At 37.6% G+C, this 14814-nt stretch overlaps 1 protein-coding gene across 1 annotated transcript in view; it reads right to left on the bottom strand.

The window, feature by feature from the left end:
- Positions 1–14814, bottom strand: part of LOC143030661 (metalloreductase STEAP4-like) — a 28459-nt gene that overhangs the window by 696 nt on the left and 12949 nt on the right. Inside the window, exons 2-8 of the mRNA XM_076193838.1 lie at positions 12475–12651; positions 11574–11691; positions 10632–10837; positions 10045–10178; positions 4122–4249; positions 3388–3556; positions 1–162 (exon numbers count right to left, since the gene is read on the bottom strand). The exon at positions 1–162 is cut by the window's left edge and continues 41 nt beyond it. Of these exons, the coding sequence (XP_076049953.1) occupies positions 1–162; positions 3388–3556; positions 4122–4249; positions 10045–10178; positions 10632–10837; positions 11574–11691; positions 12475–12651 (1094 nt within the window). The remainder of the gene's footprint in view (positions 163–3387; positions 3557–4121; positions 4250–10044; positions 10179–10631; positions 10838–11573; positions 11692–12474; positions 12652–14814) is intronic.

Genomic DNA, 14814 nt, shown 5'->3' on the forward strand with positions numbered 1-14814 from the left:
AAAATCCGAAGCCGAGCAGCCCGTTGTGGAGGGTTCCCATGAGAAGTGCCATCCAGCCCAACTTGCTCTGCACGAACATAAATTCCCGCCAAGATAGCGCGGCGCCCACCGATGGAAGTGACGTCACGGCCAGGATACATGTCAGAAATATGGATATAGCCCCTGTGGGAAGGACAGACAAATAGATAGACAGATATATAGATAGGTGGATATATATATATATATATATATATATATATATATATATATATATATAAATATATATATATATATATAAATATGTATATATATATGTATATATATATATATATATATATATAATATATATATATATGGATAGATATACATATAGACAGATAGGTAGATAGGCAGGGAGACAGACAAATAGACAGATATAGAGGTACATTTAGACAGAAAGTGATTAGAATGAGTCAGAACAAGATCAAGTACATATACTTGTATTCTGAAATATACATTACATTATAACCTAGAAAACAAGATTAACTATCCGACACTAAAACTGAGCAAGTCAGTCATATGTTTAGTCATATTAGGGAAAAAATAGTAATAAATTTCTCCTTTCTTCTCAATCTCCTACCCATTCTCTTTCTTTCTGTTTCTCTCTTTCTCTCTCTCTCTCTCTCTCTCTCTCTCTCTATATATATATATATATATATACAGTATATATATATATATATATAATTACATACATATATATATATATATTAAATACATACATATATATATATATATATATATATATATATATATGTTGGTACATTGTGACAAGTTGATGAAGGTGGAAAAAGAAGTCATCGACCTAATTACGAATTTCTGAGTTTTATTCCTGACCGGTGTCGCTCTATGCCCTGAAGAAGCATAGAAAGAAACCGGTCAGGAATAAACTCAGTAACTCGGAACTAGACCCGTGACTTCTTTTTCCACCTTCATATATATATATATATGTATATATATATATATAAGTATGTATGTATAAATATATATATATATATATATATATATATATATGGGATTGAAGGTGGTTAAAGTAAATGGAGAAAAATGGAAGATAAGCCAGTTGTTGTTTGCTGACGACACTGCGCTTGTAGCAGGATCAGAGGAGGGATTAAGGAAGTTAGTGACGGAGTTTGGGAAGGTGTGAGAAAGAAGGAAGTTAAAGATAAATGTGGGTAAATGTAAGGTAATGAGATGTACAAGGGGAGTAGGATGTCAGCAAATTGGACGTGAGTATTAAGTGAGAGAGACTGGAGGAAGTGGCTAGCTTTAGATACTTGGATGCGAATGTGGTAGGAAAGGGAGGAGTGGGGGTGGATTAAAAGTGTAATGAGAAATTGACATTTGGGAATGGATGCTAAGAGGAGATTGTATGAAGGAGTCTTTGTGCCGACAGGAGAAACATGGAACATAAGAGAAGAAGAGTTTAAATGTGTTTGAGATGAAATGCCTGAGAAGTATGGTAGGGGTTACTAGGTTGGACAGAGTGAGAAACGAGGAGGTGAAGAGGTGAGCGGGGGTGGAAATAGAGTTGGGAGATAGGGTTGATGAAAGAGTATTGGGATGGTTTGAACACATGGAAAGAATGAGTGAAGAAAGATTAGTAAAAGAGGTGTGGAAGGCAGAGGTGGAAGGAGTGAACATGAGGGGGCAACCAAGGATGAGATGGATGGATGGGGTAAAAGGGGAATTTGGAAAGAAGGGAATGTCTGTTGGGGAAAGAAGGGAGAAGACAGGAGATAGGGGTGAGTGGAGAATGGTTGTGTATGGATAATGCTGTGATACATGGAAGGGAGTGGGTGGGAAATGGATGGGTAAGGAAGTATTGTGAATGATATTTTGATGCACCCCAAAGGGATTTTCCCCATATCTTTTTCTGCAAGAGGGGACGGAGAGGGCGGTTGGCAATTAAGTGAAACGGCCTTGCTGTGGATGTGCTGTGTCTTGCTGCATTGCTTCTGACCCAGGGCAGTGGGCGAGATGCCGGGATGACCCGTCATCCAGGAGGAATCTAGAAAAATGGGAGGGATTGGTGGTGAGTGGGAGTGGAGTATGTGGGGATGAAATGGGTGGGAGTGGATCTATGTCTTTGACTTTGGCTACCTCCCTTGGAAAGGGGAAAAAGCCGTTGGTACATGTATGTATGTATATATGTTGGTATGTGTGTATGTATGTATGTGTGTATGTATGTATGTATGTATGTACGTATGTATGTATATATATATATATGCATTAAAAACCCACTATTATTTGGATTTAAGAAAAGAAGGAAGTAACGAATTTCCGTATATTTCGATCACTTGCTGTGATCCTCTTCAAGCGGAATACATAGACAAGAGAACATACATATCTTATATACAGATGAGAGAGGTAAAGTTAGGGAACATGGACAAGACATCTCATGTGGCATCTACATTGTTACGCGGGTTATGTGGTAAATCGTCCGCTTTTACAATATGAGGAAATAATTTATTACTGCCAAGGTGGTTATGTAATCTGGTGACCATTGGCCTTCTGAGATATTAAAATTCGGGAATTTTTCCTCTGAACCCGAGCATTTGTTAGTCTTAAATCTATCAGACTATTTGACTACTTCTTCCTTGCTAATGCTGATGTTTATTAGTCAGCTACTTCCTTCATCCCTACTGAAGATCACGTTGCAGTCAGGGACCATATCTAACCTCTTTGTAAATATCGTGAGCAAATATTCTTTTCCTCCGAATCTACAGTATTAAGACATCTTCGTCGGTTTTAATTGGGCCTATCCTTTCCTTATTTTATGTTCTGTAGAGATACAAGGAGACCTTTGCATTGGGTCCTGCTTGTCTGGCAACCTAAATTTCGTAGTTATGTTTTGCTGTGCGCGTGTCCTACATCTTTTTTCCGAAGAGATTTATACGAGGGCCTAGGGACTTGTCTGTTACTGTGAGGTTGTGCTTTTAGTGAGAGAAATTCAAGACATAAACTGAATGACTGCTTGATTGTAGGATTATTCACAGCCTCTACATACACTCAAAATAAAAATAAACTGTTATTACTATTCACCAAGCTGGTTTTAGCCACCTCAGGGGGCTTATGTGGAGGTCCATTTCAGCTGCGTCAATAATGGACGGAATAAGTTAAAACATTCAACTGACATGCAAGAAAGCATAACTCCTCTAAAAATCAGACCTTGAACGAATTTGTGAGAACACACGATTTTACATTGAGGTAGGCACAGTATACTGGAATCCAACGATAAAACAATCGATAAGCATCCATTAGTAATAACTCCTGGCGTGAAAGCCTTTCCTATTCAAATTTACCATTGATTACCAGGCTTAATACGTTCTCTTTGATTGTCATCGTATAAATGAAAACGGAGCTACCTACCAGCTGTGATAAACAGCTCGCCTTGCCAGGTCATCTGTGAATCGAAAATAGGCACTTCTTTCCTGACGAAGACGGTGTCGTTGTATTGAACCTCAGCTCTCACCAGCGTTGGGGCCTCCCACATGAACTTGTCGTAGTGGGCAGACCATACAGCTGTTCCCAGAATTGTCTGTAGGAGGCAAATATTAACATCATACGACTGATGTAGTCTTACATTGCCCAAGTCTTACCCTTTTTAACATGAAAGATAGATTATATTTTGTTTCAGTAAATTGAAAAAAGTAAGGCTCACTCATATGACAACATCTTTCGTTTTTGGTTTAGTCCATCATAAATAACTGAATAAAATTGTCTTGTAATAAACAAATAGGTAATATACAAATTGTATAATTATATATCAATATGGTTAGTACAAAGCTACTCTATTGTGCATGATTTTACGAATGCTGATAATTTCAAATGTGTCATAGATGTTAATATGCAGAATTATTTTTACGTTGATTTTGGAAAATATTTAGGACCCACTGCAAATTACTCTGACATAATTTAACCTAATTTGATCTAATTTAATTCTATATCAATATCATGTTAGTTATATTGCTTTATTTCGTTTCATTTAGTCTTATATTATTCTAAATATTTTTTCATCTAATTTTATCCAATTTTGTAAAGCTATTTTATTTACTCATTTTTTATTTATTCTCATTTTTGTTCACATATCGTCGGCGACTCACATGCATGGCTCCAAGAGCGAACATCAGAAGTCCGAGTTGTTTGCGCATGCGCAGCCAAGCGTCAAGCCAGGACGGAAATCGTCGGTATTTGGTACCCCATGCCAGCTGCGTGTAGGCTGCTATTACCCCTGTAAAGACCACCCAAGAAACGAAAATGGACAAGGAAGAACCATCGTGAAGCCACGGGGTTGGAGTAGGAGGATGATCGCGACTGCCTTATTGCAGAAAATCTATTCTGACCCATATGTAGATATTATAGTGATGTATCTCTTTGTGTATTCACTAAAATTCTATATAGATTGATTACCTTGGAAAAAAAGTGTTATTTGGCAAACAACTATCAATGGAATAACGATTATATATATATATATATATATATATATATATATATGTATATATATATATATATATATATATATATATATATATATATATATATATATATATATATATGTATATATATACATATACGTATATATGTATATACATATATATATATATGTATATGTATATATATATATGTATATATATATATATATACATGCAATAAAAACACTAAGAGCGTGTGTTCACAAATGCGTAAGTAACCACTAGGAAAAGTAAACTAACGAAGCAGAGCGCTTTCGTATAATTACATCTTCAGTGCAGATACAAAGGAATTATAAAATGAAGAAACAAGGTACAGAATATATGACATAGTGAAGAGAGCATTCGGAGAGGTAGTGGAAGAAGTACACGTGACGGACGTTTGAACCGTCCTGGTAACCAACAAGTATGGGACAACTGCTCATAATTTATATTATAATTTCATGAGAAATATAACTATCTATTTTGTACAAACCTTGATGAAGATTAACATTTATCCCCTTACTAGATTTGATCAAACTGCATTCAATTAAATTTCTCTCTGTTATGTGGTTGTTGTATGTGATGACTTTAGCGTTATCCCAGTCAACTGGGTGGTTAAAATGGTTCATGTGCTTGAATATACCGCTAGATTGGTTTCCCTCTCTAACGTATTTCTTGTGTTGATTGATTCGTGTTGTGAGTGTTTTGGCAGTCTGACCAACATAAAACTGATTACATGATTTACAAGGTATTTTGTACACACCCTTTATCACTATTGACAGAATTATTTATGAGCAATTGTCTTACAGTGTTCTTATTGTTAGAAACTACATTAATGTTAAATTTACGTAATATATTTGGAATGTTTTGTGGGTTCTCTTGGTACGATAGAATTAGCAAGTTATTCATATTGAAAGTTTGAGTTGACCTAAGGTTATAAAATGTCCTTTTAGCACGATTGTAAGCTGTGTCAAGAACATGTGTGGGGTATTGTAGCTTAGCACCAATGTCGTAAATACATCTTATTTCATCATCGATGTATTCTGGGCTGCAAATGGAAAGGACCCTGAGGAACATCGACGAAAATCAGATCTCTTTACGCCATCAGGGTGTGAGGAATAATAGTGTATATATGAACAAACATTGGTTGGTTTACGATATACACTAAACTTCAACTCACTTTCACGGCGGTAGATATTACAATCAAGGAAAGGCAAAATACCTTCACTCTCTATCTCCACCGTGAACTTAATGGAACTGACCAAATTATTAAGTTTACATAAAAAAAAACATTTACATTATCTTGAATGGGCCACAGACATAGTATGCCATCAATGCACCGCATCCATGTTATGTTGGGGGGAATTATCTTACTTAAAAGTTTAGTTTTAAAAAACTCCATATATAAATTACTCAATACGGGGGAGAGAGGATTACCCATGCTCATGCTAAATTTCTGAGAATAAAATTTATCATTAAATTGGAATTTGCAATCTTTAACACACAATTTTATCAGTTCAATTAAGGTGCCTGAAGGTAATGGTAAATCGTGCTTATTTAACTCTTCTTTTAGATAGATTAAAAGGTCATCCAAAGGAACTTTCGTAAACAAACTAACAATGTCATAACTTACAAATTTAAATTCATAATCTGGTCTTACCTCACTTAGTTTGTTAATGAGGTCTAAACTGTTCTTAACATGTGAAGTGGAAATAGTTCCAACTAGTGGACTAAGAATTGTTACCAACCATTTCGAAAGTTTGTATGGAACTATTTCCACTTCACATGTTAAGAACAGTTTAAATGATTTGAGATCGTTACTCATAATTACGCCGAGATCCTATTCACTATCCACTTTTGTTAACGAATTTCCAAATAACTTGTAATCGTACTTATTGTTATTTTTACCTATGTGCATTACCTTCCATTTATTTGTGTTAAAGTTCATTAGCCACTTTTCAGACCATTGCTGTAATTGATCTAAATCTTCTTGAATATACAATTTATTTAAGTGTTCATTTGCCATTCCGCACAGTTTTGTATCATCAGCAAATTTGGAAACAATAGATTTTAGTCCGTGGTCTATATAATTTATACATATTAGGAATAGAAATGGCCTAAGAACGGAACCCTGAGGAACTCCACTCGTAACATTTTTCCATCTAGAAGTTTTACCATTTAAAACAACTCTCTGTTTTCGATCATTCAACCAATTATCAGTCCAACTTAATAGGCTACCACTCACTCCGTGTGAAGCTAAGTAGTCTTTCGTGGGGGACGGTATCAAAAACTTTTGCAAAGTCTAGATATATTAAATATATATTCTTTCTTTTGTCATAATTCGAGATAACTGTGTGGTAGAATTCGAGCAAGTTAGTGACGCAAAACCGTTTCCGACTGAAACCATGCTAGCTATCATTTATCAAACGGTTACTTTCTAAATGATGTTTGATAGCATCTCTGATGATAGTTTCCATAATTTTTCCTACGATTAAAGTCAAACTTATAGGCCTGTAGTTATTTGGATTCTTTTTGTCAACTTTTTTGTATATGGGAGTAACGTTAGCTAGCTTCCATTCTCTTGGGATATCTCTGGTTATGATGGATTTCTTGAAAATAATTTCTATTGGAACAGCAATCTCATCTTTCATTTCCTTTAAGATTCTTGAATGCCAACCGTCAGACCCTGGTGTTTTATTAACTTTGAGTTTCTCTATACACCTTTTAATTTTTTCTTTTGTTATATTTACCGTAGTAAATTTACCCTAAACTTTTCACAGGTTTCAGTTTGGAGTTCACTTTGAGGTGTTTCGTTTACGAATACTGAGCTAAAATAGTTGTTTAAAATATCACACATTCCTTCATTTGTATATATATATATATATATATATATATATATATATATATATATATATATGTATATATATATATGTATATATATATGTATATATGCTAATAAGAACACGGGTACGTGTGTTCACTTATGCAAAGTAGACCACTTGGGAAAAAAAATAACGAAGTAGAGCGCTTTCGTATATTACATCTTCAGTGCACTGAGGATGTAATATACGAAAGCGCTCTGCTTCGTTAGTTTCTTTTTCCAAGTGGTCTACTTTGCATATATATATATATATATATATATATATATATATATGTATATATATATATATATATATATATATATATATACATATACATGTGTGTGTGTGTGTGTATGTTTACCTAGTTGTATCTTACGGGAAGGGAAGATACGCTCATGGTGTCTCGTCTTTGTATCTAGCAGTATCTACTTTGCTTTTAAATTCATGTATGGTTTATGCACATACCATCGTTTCCTGCAATTTATTCCAGACATCCACCATTCTGTGTGGAAAGCTGTACTTTTTCATACCCCTTCTATAACTGTCCTTTTTGAGTTTTTCATGTATATTTCTTATCCCAATTTAATAAGTCTTCTCTATCAACGACTTCCATTCCTCTCATGATTCTATAATCAATAGGTCAGTTCTTTCTCTTCTTTGTTCCAGAGTTGGCAATTCCAGCTTTGACAATCTCTCTTCATATGACAGTTTTGAGTGTTGGGACTATCTTCGTAATTGTTCTTTGGATTCTTTCAATTTTCTTTATATTCTTTTTAGTATTGGGTGTCCATAATGTCACTGCATACTCCAGTCTTGGCCTTATCAGTGTGATTAGTATTTTTTTTACCATTCCTTCGTCCAAGTAGGTAAAGGCCACCTTTATTGATCTTAGCAAGTTGTAGGTTTCTCCAACAATTTTATTTATCTGTTTATCAGGAGTCATGTCCTTTGTGATAATCACTCCAAAGTATTTTTCAGAACTCACTTTCTTTACTTCCTATGTACCAATTTTATATTGTCCTGTTTTTGTTTTGTTTTTTTTCTTGTATTTTTTTACTTTTTCCAAATTCCATTATGCTACATTTCTTTATGCTGAAGTTCACCTCCCATTTCTGACTCCATTCAAAAACCCTGTTAAGGTCTCTCTGTAGCGACTCACAGTCTTTTTCTATACTTACTTTCCTCATTAGTTTTGCGTCGTCTGCAAAAAAAGTTCATGTAACATTCAACACCCTAATCCATGTCATTTATATAAATAGCAAACATTATCAGAGCCAATACTGATCCCTGTGGGACACCACTAATCACCTCTTCCCAAGTAGAACTCTTATCTCTGAACACCACTCTCATTTTTCTTTCGTGCAAGAAATCCTCCTTCCATTTTAATATTTCTCCTTGTATCCTTCCTATGGTTTCCAGTTTTCTTAATTTTTTGTGTGGTACTTTATCAAAAGCTTTTTTAAATCTAGGAAAGCACGATCAGCTCATCCATCCCTTTCTTGTATTATATCTATTAGTCTTGAATAGAAACAGCTAAAACTTGTGGCACATGACCTTCCCTATCTAAATCCGAATTTTCTCGGGTTTAGTATATTGTTTTCCTCCAGATGTTTTGTCCATCTATTTTCAATAACTTTTTCACATATTTTGGCTACTGTGTTTGTAAGGTTGGGTCTTCCTTGTTTTCCCTCTATATATTGGTACAATATTTACATTTTTCCAGTCTTCCGGTGTTTTTCCTTCTTTAAATGAGCAATTTATTACCTTACATACTTTGTCTATTAGTTCATCTCTACATTCTTTTAGTATCCATTTTGCAATTCCAACCGGGCTATGCGATTTCCTGACATCAAGTTTTATTATTTGGTCCAATATTTCTTTTCCTGTTACAATTATCTTAGTCATGGGCGAGGATCTCACTTCATTTCTTTCATCCCCCATGCTGCATATTTTCTCTAGTGAACACAGACTTGTGTGTGTGTGTGTGTGTGTGTGTGTGTGTGTGCGTGTATTTGTGTGTGTGTGTGCGCGCGCGTGTTTGTATATGTGTGTGCGTATGCATAATTATAGAAATAAAAGTTCTGGCAGGGAACCGGAGACGTAATAAGGTAAGTAGTAGGCCCAATTCAATCGGAAACATCTTCACAAATCTTTATTTCAATCAGACGTTTTGCACAATTACGATGTGCATCATCATTGTGGTCTAAAAAGAGAATAATATTCTCTATCAGGTCCACGTGATAAAAGTAAATGCACCTATGTATGTGTAAATATTTATTAAATAATTATGAAATGATATTTCATACTGACAGAATTAACTAAATTACAAAAAAAAAAAAAAAAAATTTAAGAACAAACTAAGTATTGCTTGAAATATACAAATAGCACGAGTCACGACGAAACAGATACAAAACACACCGAATAATCCACTAAAACAATGCAAGTAAGTTATAGTTTGGTTCAGAGTAGATCAGTATTTCAAAATACCCCGACAATTTTGTGGTCTCCTTATTTGATGGTGAATATCAGCACAAGAAGTTTATTTTTGTAATCTTTTAATTTCACGCTAATTAGTCATCAGGTTTATCATCAATACGTAGCGAAGAGTTAATAGAATAAGTAATGTCTTTGTGGGATGCTCCCTATTCTATTGCAAAATTAGAACGTCTATACTATCTGGCAATTTGATGAACAAATTGCCACATGTCACCAACCTGGTAAATAGCACGAGGCGAGGGTCCAGAGAGCGGTGATGGCGCTGGTGCGGTTGGCGTTCAAAAGACCCAGATGCCTAAAGGAGCTCCAGTTCCAGGGGGTACTCGAACTCACATTCTCACAAATCTGGAACCTGTCGGAGTAGAGGGAGGCGGTGAAGGGGAAGGTAGGAGGATTGTGATAGATATCAACAAAGTTATAGAAATTGAAAAAAAATTGTGGCAGAATATTGAGTACTGAGCTAAAAGATGGTAGGATGGTCCTCTGGAACATTCATTCTCTATTGAAGAAACCTCGTGTTAAAAGAGCTTGTGGACTGTACTTTAAACACCATCTCGCAGAAGCTGGGGGCAGAATGCCAAATGTTTATCTCAAATTGGTAATTATATGTTTATCTTATCTCTCCTACTTAATAATCAATCACCATTCACCATAACAGCAATGACTTTCTCATACAATAACGGTTACTTAACAAGTAAACAAACAAGCAATAACAATTCCAGACCTATCGCCAGGCGACCATACGCCAGATGTTCAATTTTCACAGTACGACCTTCAGGAGTCAATGCTTTCATGTAAAACTTACTTCGCCAGGAGGAGGAGGTAGTGGAAGAACCACATTCCAGCCACGATCCTGAAAGGCGTCTTCCAGTTCGGCAAGAGCTTCAGTGGGATGGCCTCGATCTCCCTGGCGTTGGTGAGAGCACCCCGGTCCACGGGGTTATACCCCATCGCCCTGGCCAAGTCCATCACGACTCGTTTGGCATGCTCGTTGTCAGAAGCTATAGGAATCTGCCCGAAGGTTACAATGGGTTACAATAAGGAAATATGCAGAAAGAAAACCTTACGGACAAAATAGATAAAATAACAAGTAAGCAAATTTGTAAACAAAACAACCAGTTGACAGATATAATTTTCCTGCTTATTCAGTTGTGTGTGTGTGTGTGTGTGTGTGTGTGTGTGTGTGTGTGTGTGTGTGTGTGTGTGTGTGTGTGTGTGTGTGTGTGTGTGTGTGTGTGTGTGTTTGTGTGTGTGTGTGAATCACCATGGTCTTGGATCACGTATTGGACTCGTGATCGACAGCTATTACCCTCCTGGATGAGAGCTCAAAGCTCATATATGACCGATCTATGGGTAATGCTGTGACCTTACACACACACAAACATCCAACTCCCTGCCCACGAGAGTTGGAGTAACGACTTGCAGCGCAGTGATACTGAAATTATTTCAGCGCTGAGCGGGATTCGATCTCAGATCGCTGTAGCAGTGGTTGCGAACGCTACCACTGCAAGTATGTGTACATACAAAATTACCTTTCTCGGGAAAGAACTTAGCTTCAAGGATGGACCTATTAAAACACAACTTCAATTATCGTCACCACAGCGATCTCAGACGAAACAAGCCACGCCCCATTTCTTCTCTGACCAATCACTTCCCCTTTCTGAACGACGCCTATTGGTAGAAGGGATTTGCCTCGGTTGCGAGGGGATCCTGTGACTGACCAGGAAATGTTGCGACTATAACGTACCTCTTTGGATCCTTGGGCTTGGGAGTTCTCGAGGGCGTAGGCGGAGAGGACGTTGAAGGCCTTCACGACCTGGCTCTTTGGCAACAACGCCTGCAGCATCTCTGCATTGCTCGGCTGGCTGTCACGGTGCAGCGTCCCAGCAAAAGTGAGGATCGTGTTAATCCTTCAACCCATTCGTGTCCTCAGAGACCCCCTCCACCCTTCACCCACCCCCACCCTCAACTGAAATATAATCACCTGACGTTCGATAGAATAAAATAATTCATTCTAACATAGATTAGTCACTGTCAAGCGATTTTATTAATTTTGAAAATCTTACCCCTGTAACTGGTTAAAACTGTTTTAAATTACCCATTAAAACACATTATCAACCATAAAAATAATGTTCCGGTTATGCTTTACTTGTGACAACGACAAAGATAATTAATGCTCTTCACAGTTATTCTATATCTTCTCGATAAATCATTTAGAAGTGTTTTTTACTTCAAAAATAACAATGAAATATTCAGACTTTTAATCTGGTTATCTCGATGAGAAAACACCAGATGGCGTCACCTCTCCCCCAATGTGTAACATTTGTGAATACAACCCAAGACTCCTATATAGTATTAAGTCAGCTTACGTGAAGGGGGCGGGGGGTGTAGTTTGTATGTGACGTCACTTGGAGTAAAAGACGGAGAATATATATATAAAAAAGGAGAGGTAAATGAAATCGTATCAGTGGCTGGTCTGGTTCCATGGAGACCAGGTGACGCCACAGCTCCTGAGCCCCGTCGCTTTGCTGGCTTGTAGGAGGCGTTAACGAGGAGTGAGCTGACTTAGTAATATACAGAATCAGCCTACAGCGGCCTCGCTGCCCAATTCCTCTTTCGACTTGCGTCCAAACCCCGAGGACACTCACTCTGGACTCCTCGGGGTCGTGTTGTTAGCTACGTCGATGAGGACCTTCCCCCGGAGGAGGTGTGAAGGGAGTTTGGCGTAGTGGTCCTTGCCCACGGCTACAAGGATGACCTCGGACTCTCTCATGGCTTGGTCCTGGGACACCAGCCGCGTGCCCGGCTTCGAAGACAAAAGGTTCCTGAGGAGAAGGATATTTTGTTGAGGACTGTCCCTGATAACCGGGGGCGTGTGTGGTTCCTTTTCTGAACCTGGTGAAGAATCGTTCTTGTGGATGCGGCTATGGTGATGTAATGCGTCTCTCTATTCACACACACACACACACACACACACACACACACACACACACACACACACACACACACACACACACACACACACACACACACACACACACACACACACACACACACACACACACACACTCACACACATATTATATAAATGTGCACACACCCATATTCTTTATTCTTATATATATATATATATATATATATATATATATATATATATACATACATATATATATATATATATATATGTGTAAAGACAGACAAATATGGAGGTGAGGTGGCAAAATGAAACGTTAAGGCTAGAGTATGGAGCTTTATTCAGAACCAGACGTTTCGACCTCTTGGGCCTTCCTCAGTGGACTGGATTCTGGATTCTGGATTCCAAGAAAAGACCACCTCGCTTGCGCGGGATCGGGTTTTGTGGGAGGGGAAGAATGTCTGTTAGAAAATGAAAAGATAGTAGTGTATAAAAGAGGGCTATTGCCATCGGGCGAATTGCGAGCGATTAGGGGCTTATTTGTTGTCGTGGCTTAGGAGAACTGGACCGGGAGCTTGGAGGGCAGCGCTTGACGCCGAGGTTAGGATTACCAACGGGGTTAGGATCACCAACGAAAGTTTAGAAAATGGTAGGAGGCGTAGTAGTAGAGAAAGGTGGAAAAACGGAAAAATCTTTAGTGGGAGGTAAACTGAAATGAGAAGATGTAGTAGAAGAGAAAGTTAGAAAGGAAGCGAATTTTAGTCGAAGAAAAAGTAAGTGTAGATGTTTGTGCGTGATTTGTGGCTCTGTTCGTGAGAGGTGTATGTGTGTATCTTACGAGAAGTGAGTTGATTTCACTTCCCGCGTGTAGAGGGCGGTCCTGATAAGCCACAGGTGGGGCGAGCGTACCCTGATTATCCCCAGGTTTTGGGTACCACTACTAGAATATCATCGACGTATCGCCACCAATGTGTATCTTTACCCATGAGTTTGATGTAACTGGTACTTTCTTCAAAGAAAATTAGAAGAACTATGTGATGAAAGTGAATGGAAGAACGCGGGAAAACCAGGAATAGTGAACAATCTATCGAGTAAACAGTTATCTAAATCAGAAAAGGAAGCTCTTTCTCTTGGTTTGAAATTTGATACAGGTATTAAAAAGTATAACTATGTGGAACAAGTGTGCCGTAATTACAGATGGACTGACGAAGACACGGAGAAAGGTTTTATTCAAGGTGTGATAGCATGTTGCTTAGCAGCAGCAGACCAACAACCCAATGCTTTACCAACAAGATACATATCTGCCCTCAAAAATCTGGGAGAAGATAAGGATTTAGTGATCACACAAGCGGACAAAGGTGGGGGAATTGTCGTTATGGATAAAACCGATTATGACAAGAAAATGTTAGATCTGCTCGAAGATGAAAATGCTTAAAAAAAAAAAAAAAAAATAGCGGATTCGCAAAAGGAAAGGCGATGGAATTTAATAAGGCAGCGAGTCGCATCTTAAACAAAACTACAAAAGGTAAGAAATTAGTAAGCTTGTTAGAAGAAACACCGCGACCCCCACACATGAGAGGCTTACCCAAAACACACAAACCAAATATACCCATGAGACCCATAACATCGGGAATAGGGTCAGCTCCACACAAAATTGCCAAAATATTAGCGAAACCCCTTACAAAAACATTAGGTACCATCAGTGATGCACACCTCAAGAACTCATCTGATTTATTAAATAGACTTAGAGGTATGGACCTAACTAGCAAAAAACTAGCCAGCTTTGATATTCAAGCTTTATTCACAAATGTATCCACCAAAGAAGCGTTAAAAGCAGTTAAAAAAGTTGTTAAAAATCTGAATGAGAATGAGCTGCCAGTAGCCAAGAGAGACTTCATCGATTTGGTTTCTCTATGTGTCAACTTCGGCCCCGTCATGTTCAATGGCGTAGAATATTTCCAGCATAATGGGTTAGCCATGGGGTCTCCCCTAAGCTCAGTGATGGCATGTTTATATTTAGAAGAATTAGAAAGTACCAGTTACATCAAACTCATGGGTAAAGATACACATTGGT

Source organism: Oratosquilla oratoria, chromosome 1, assembly GCF_046742065.1.
Source record: "Oratosquilla oratoria isolate Oo_2021 chromosome 1, ASM4674206v1, whole genome shotgun sequence".
NCBI lineage: Eukaryota > Metazoa > Arthropoda > Malacostraca > Stomatopoda > Squillidae > Oratosquilla > Oratosquilla oratoria.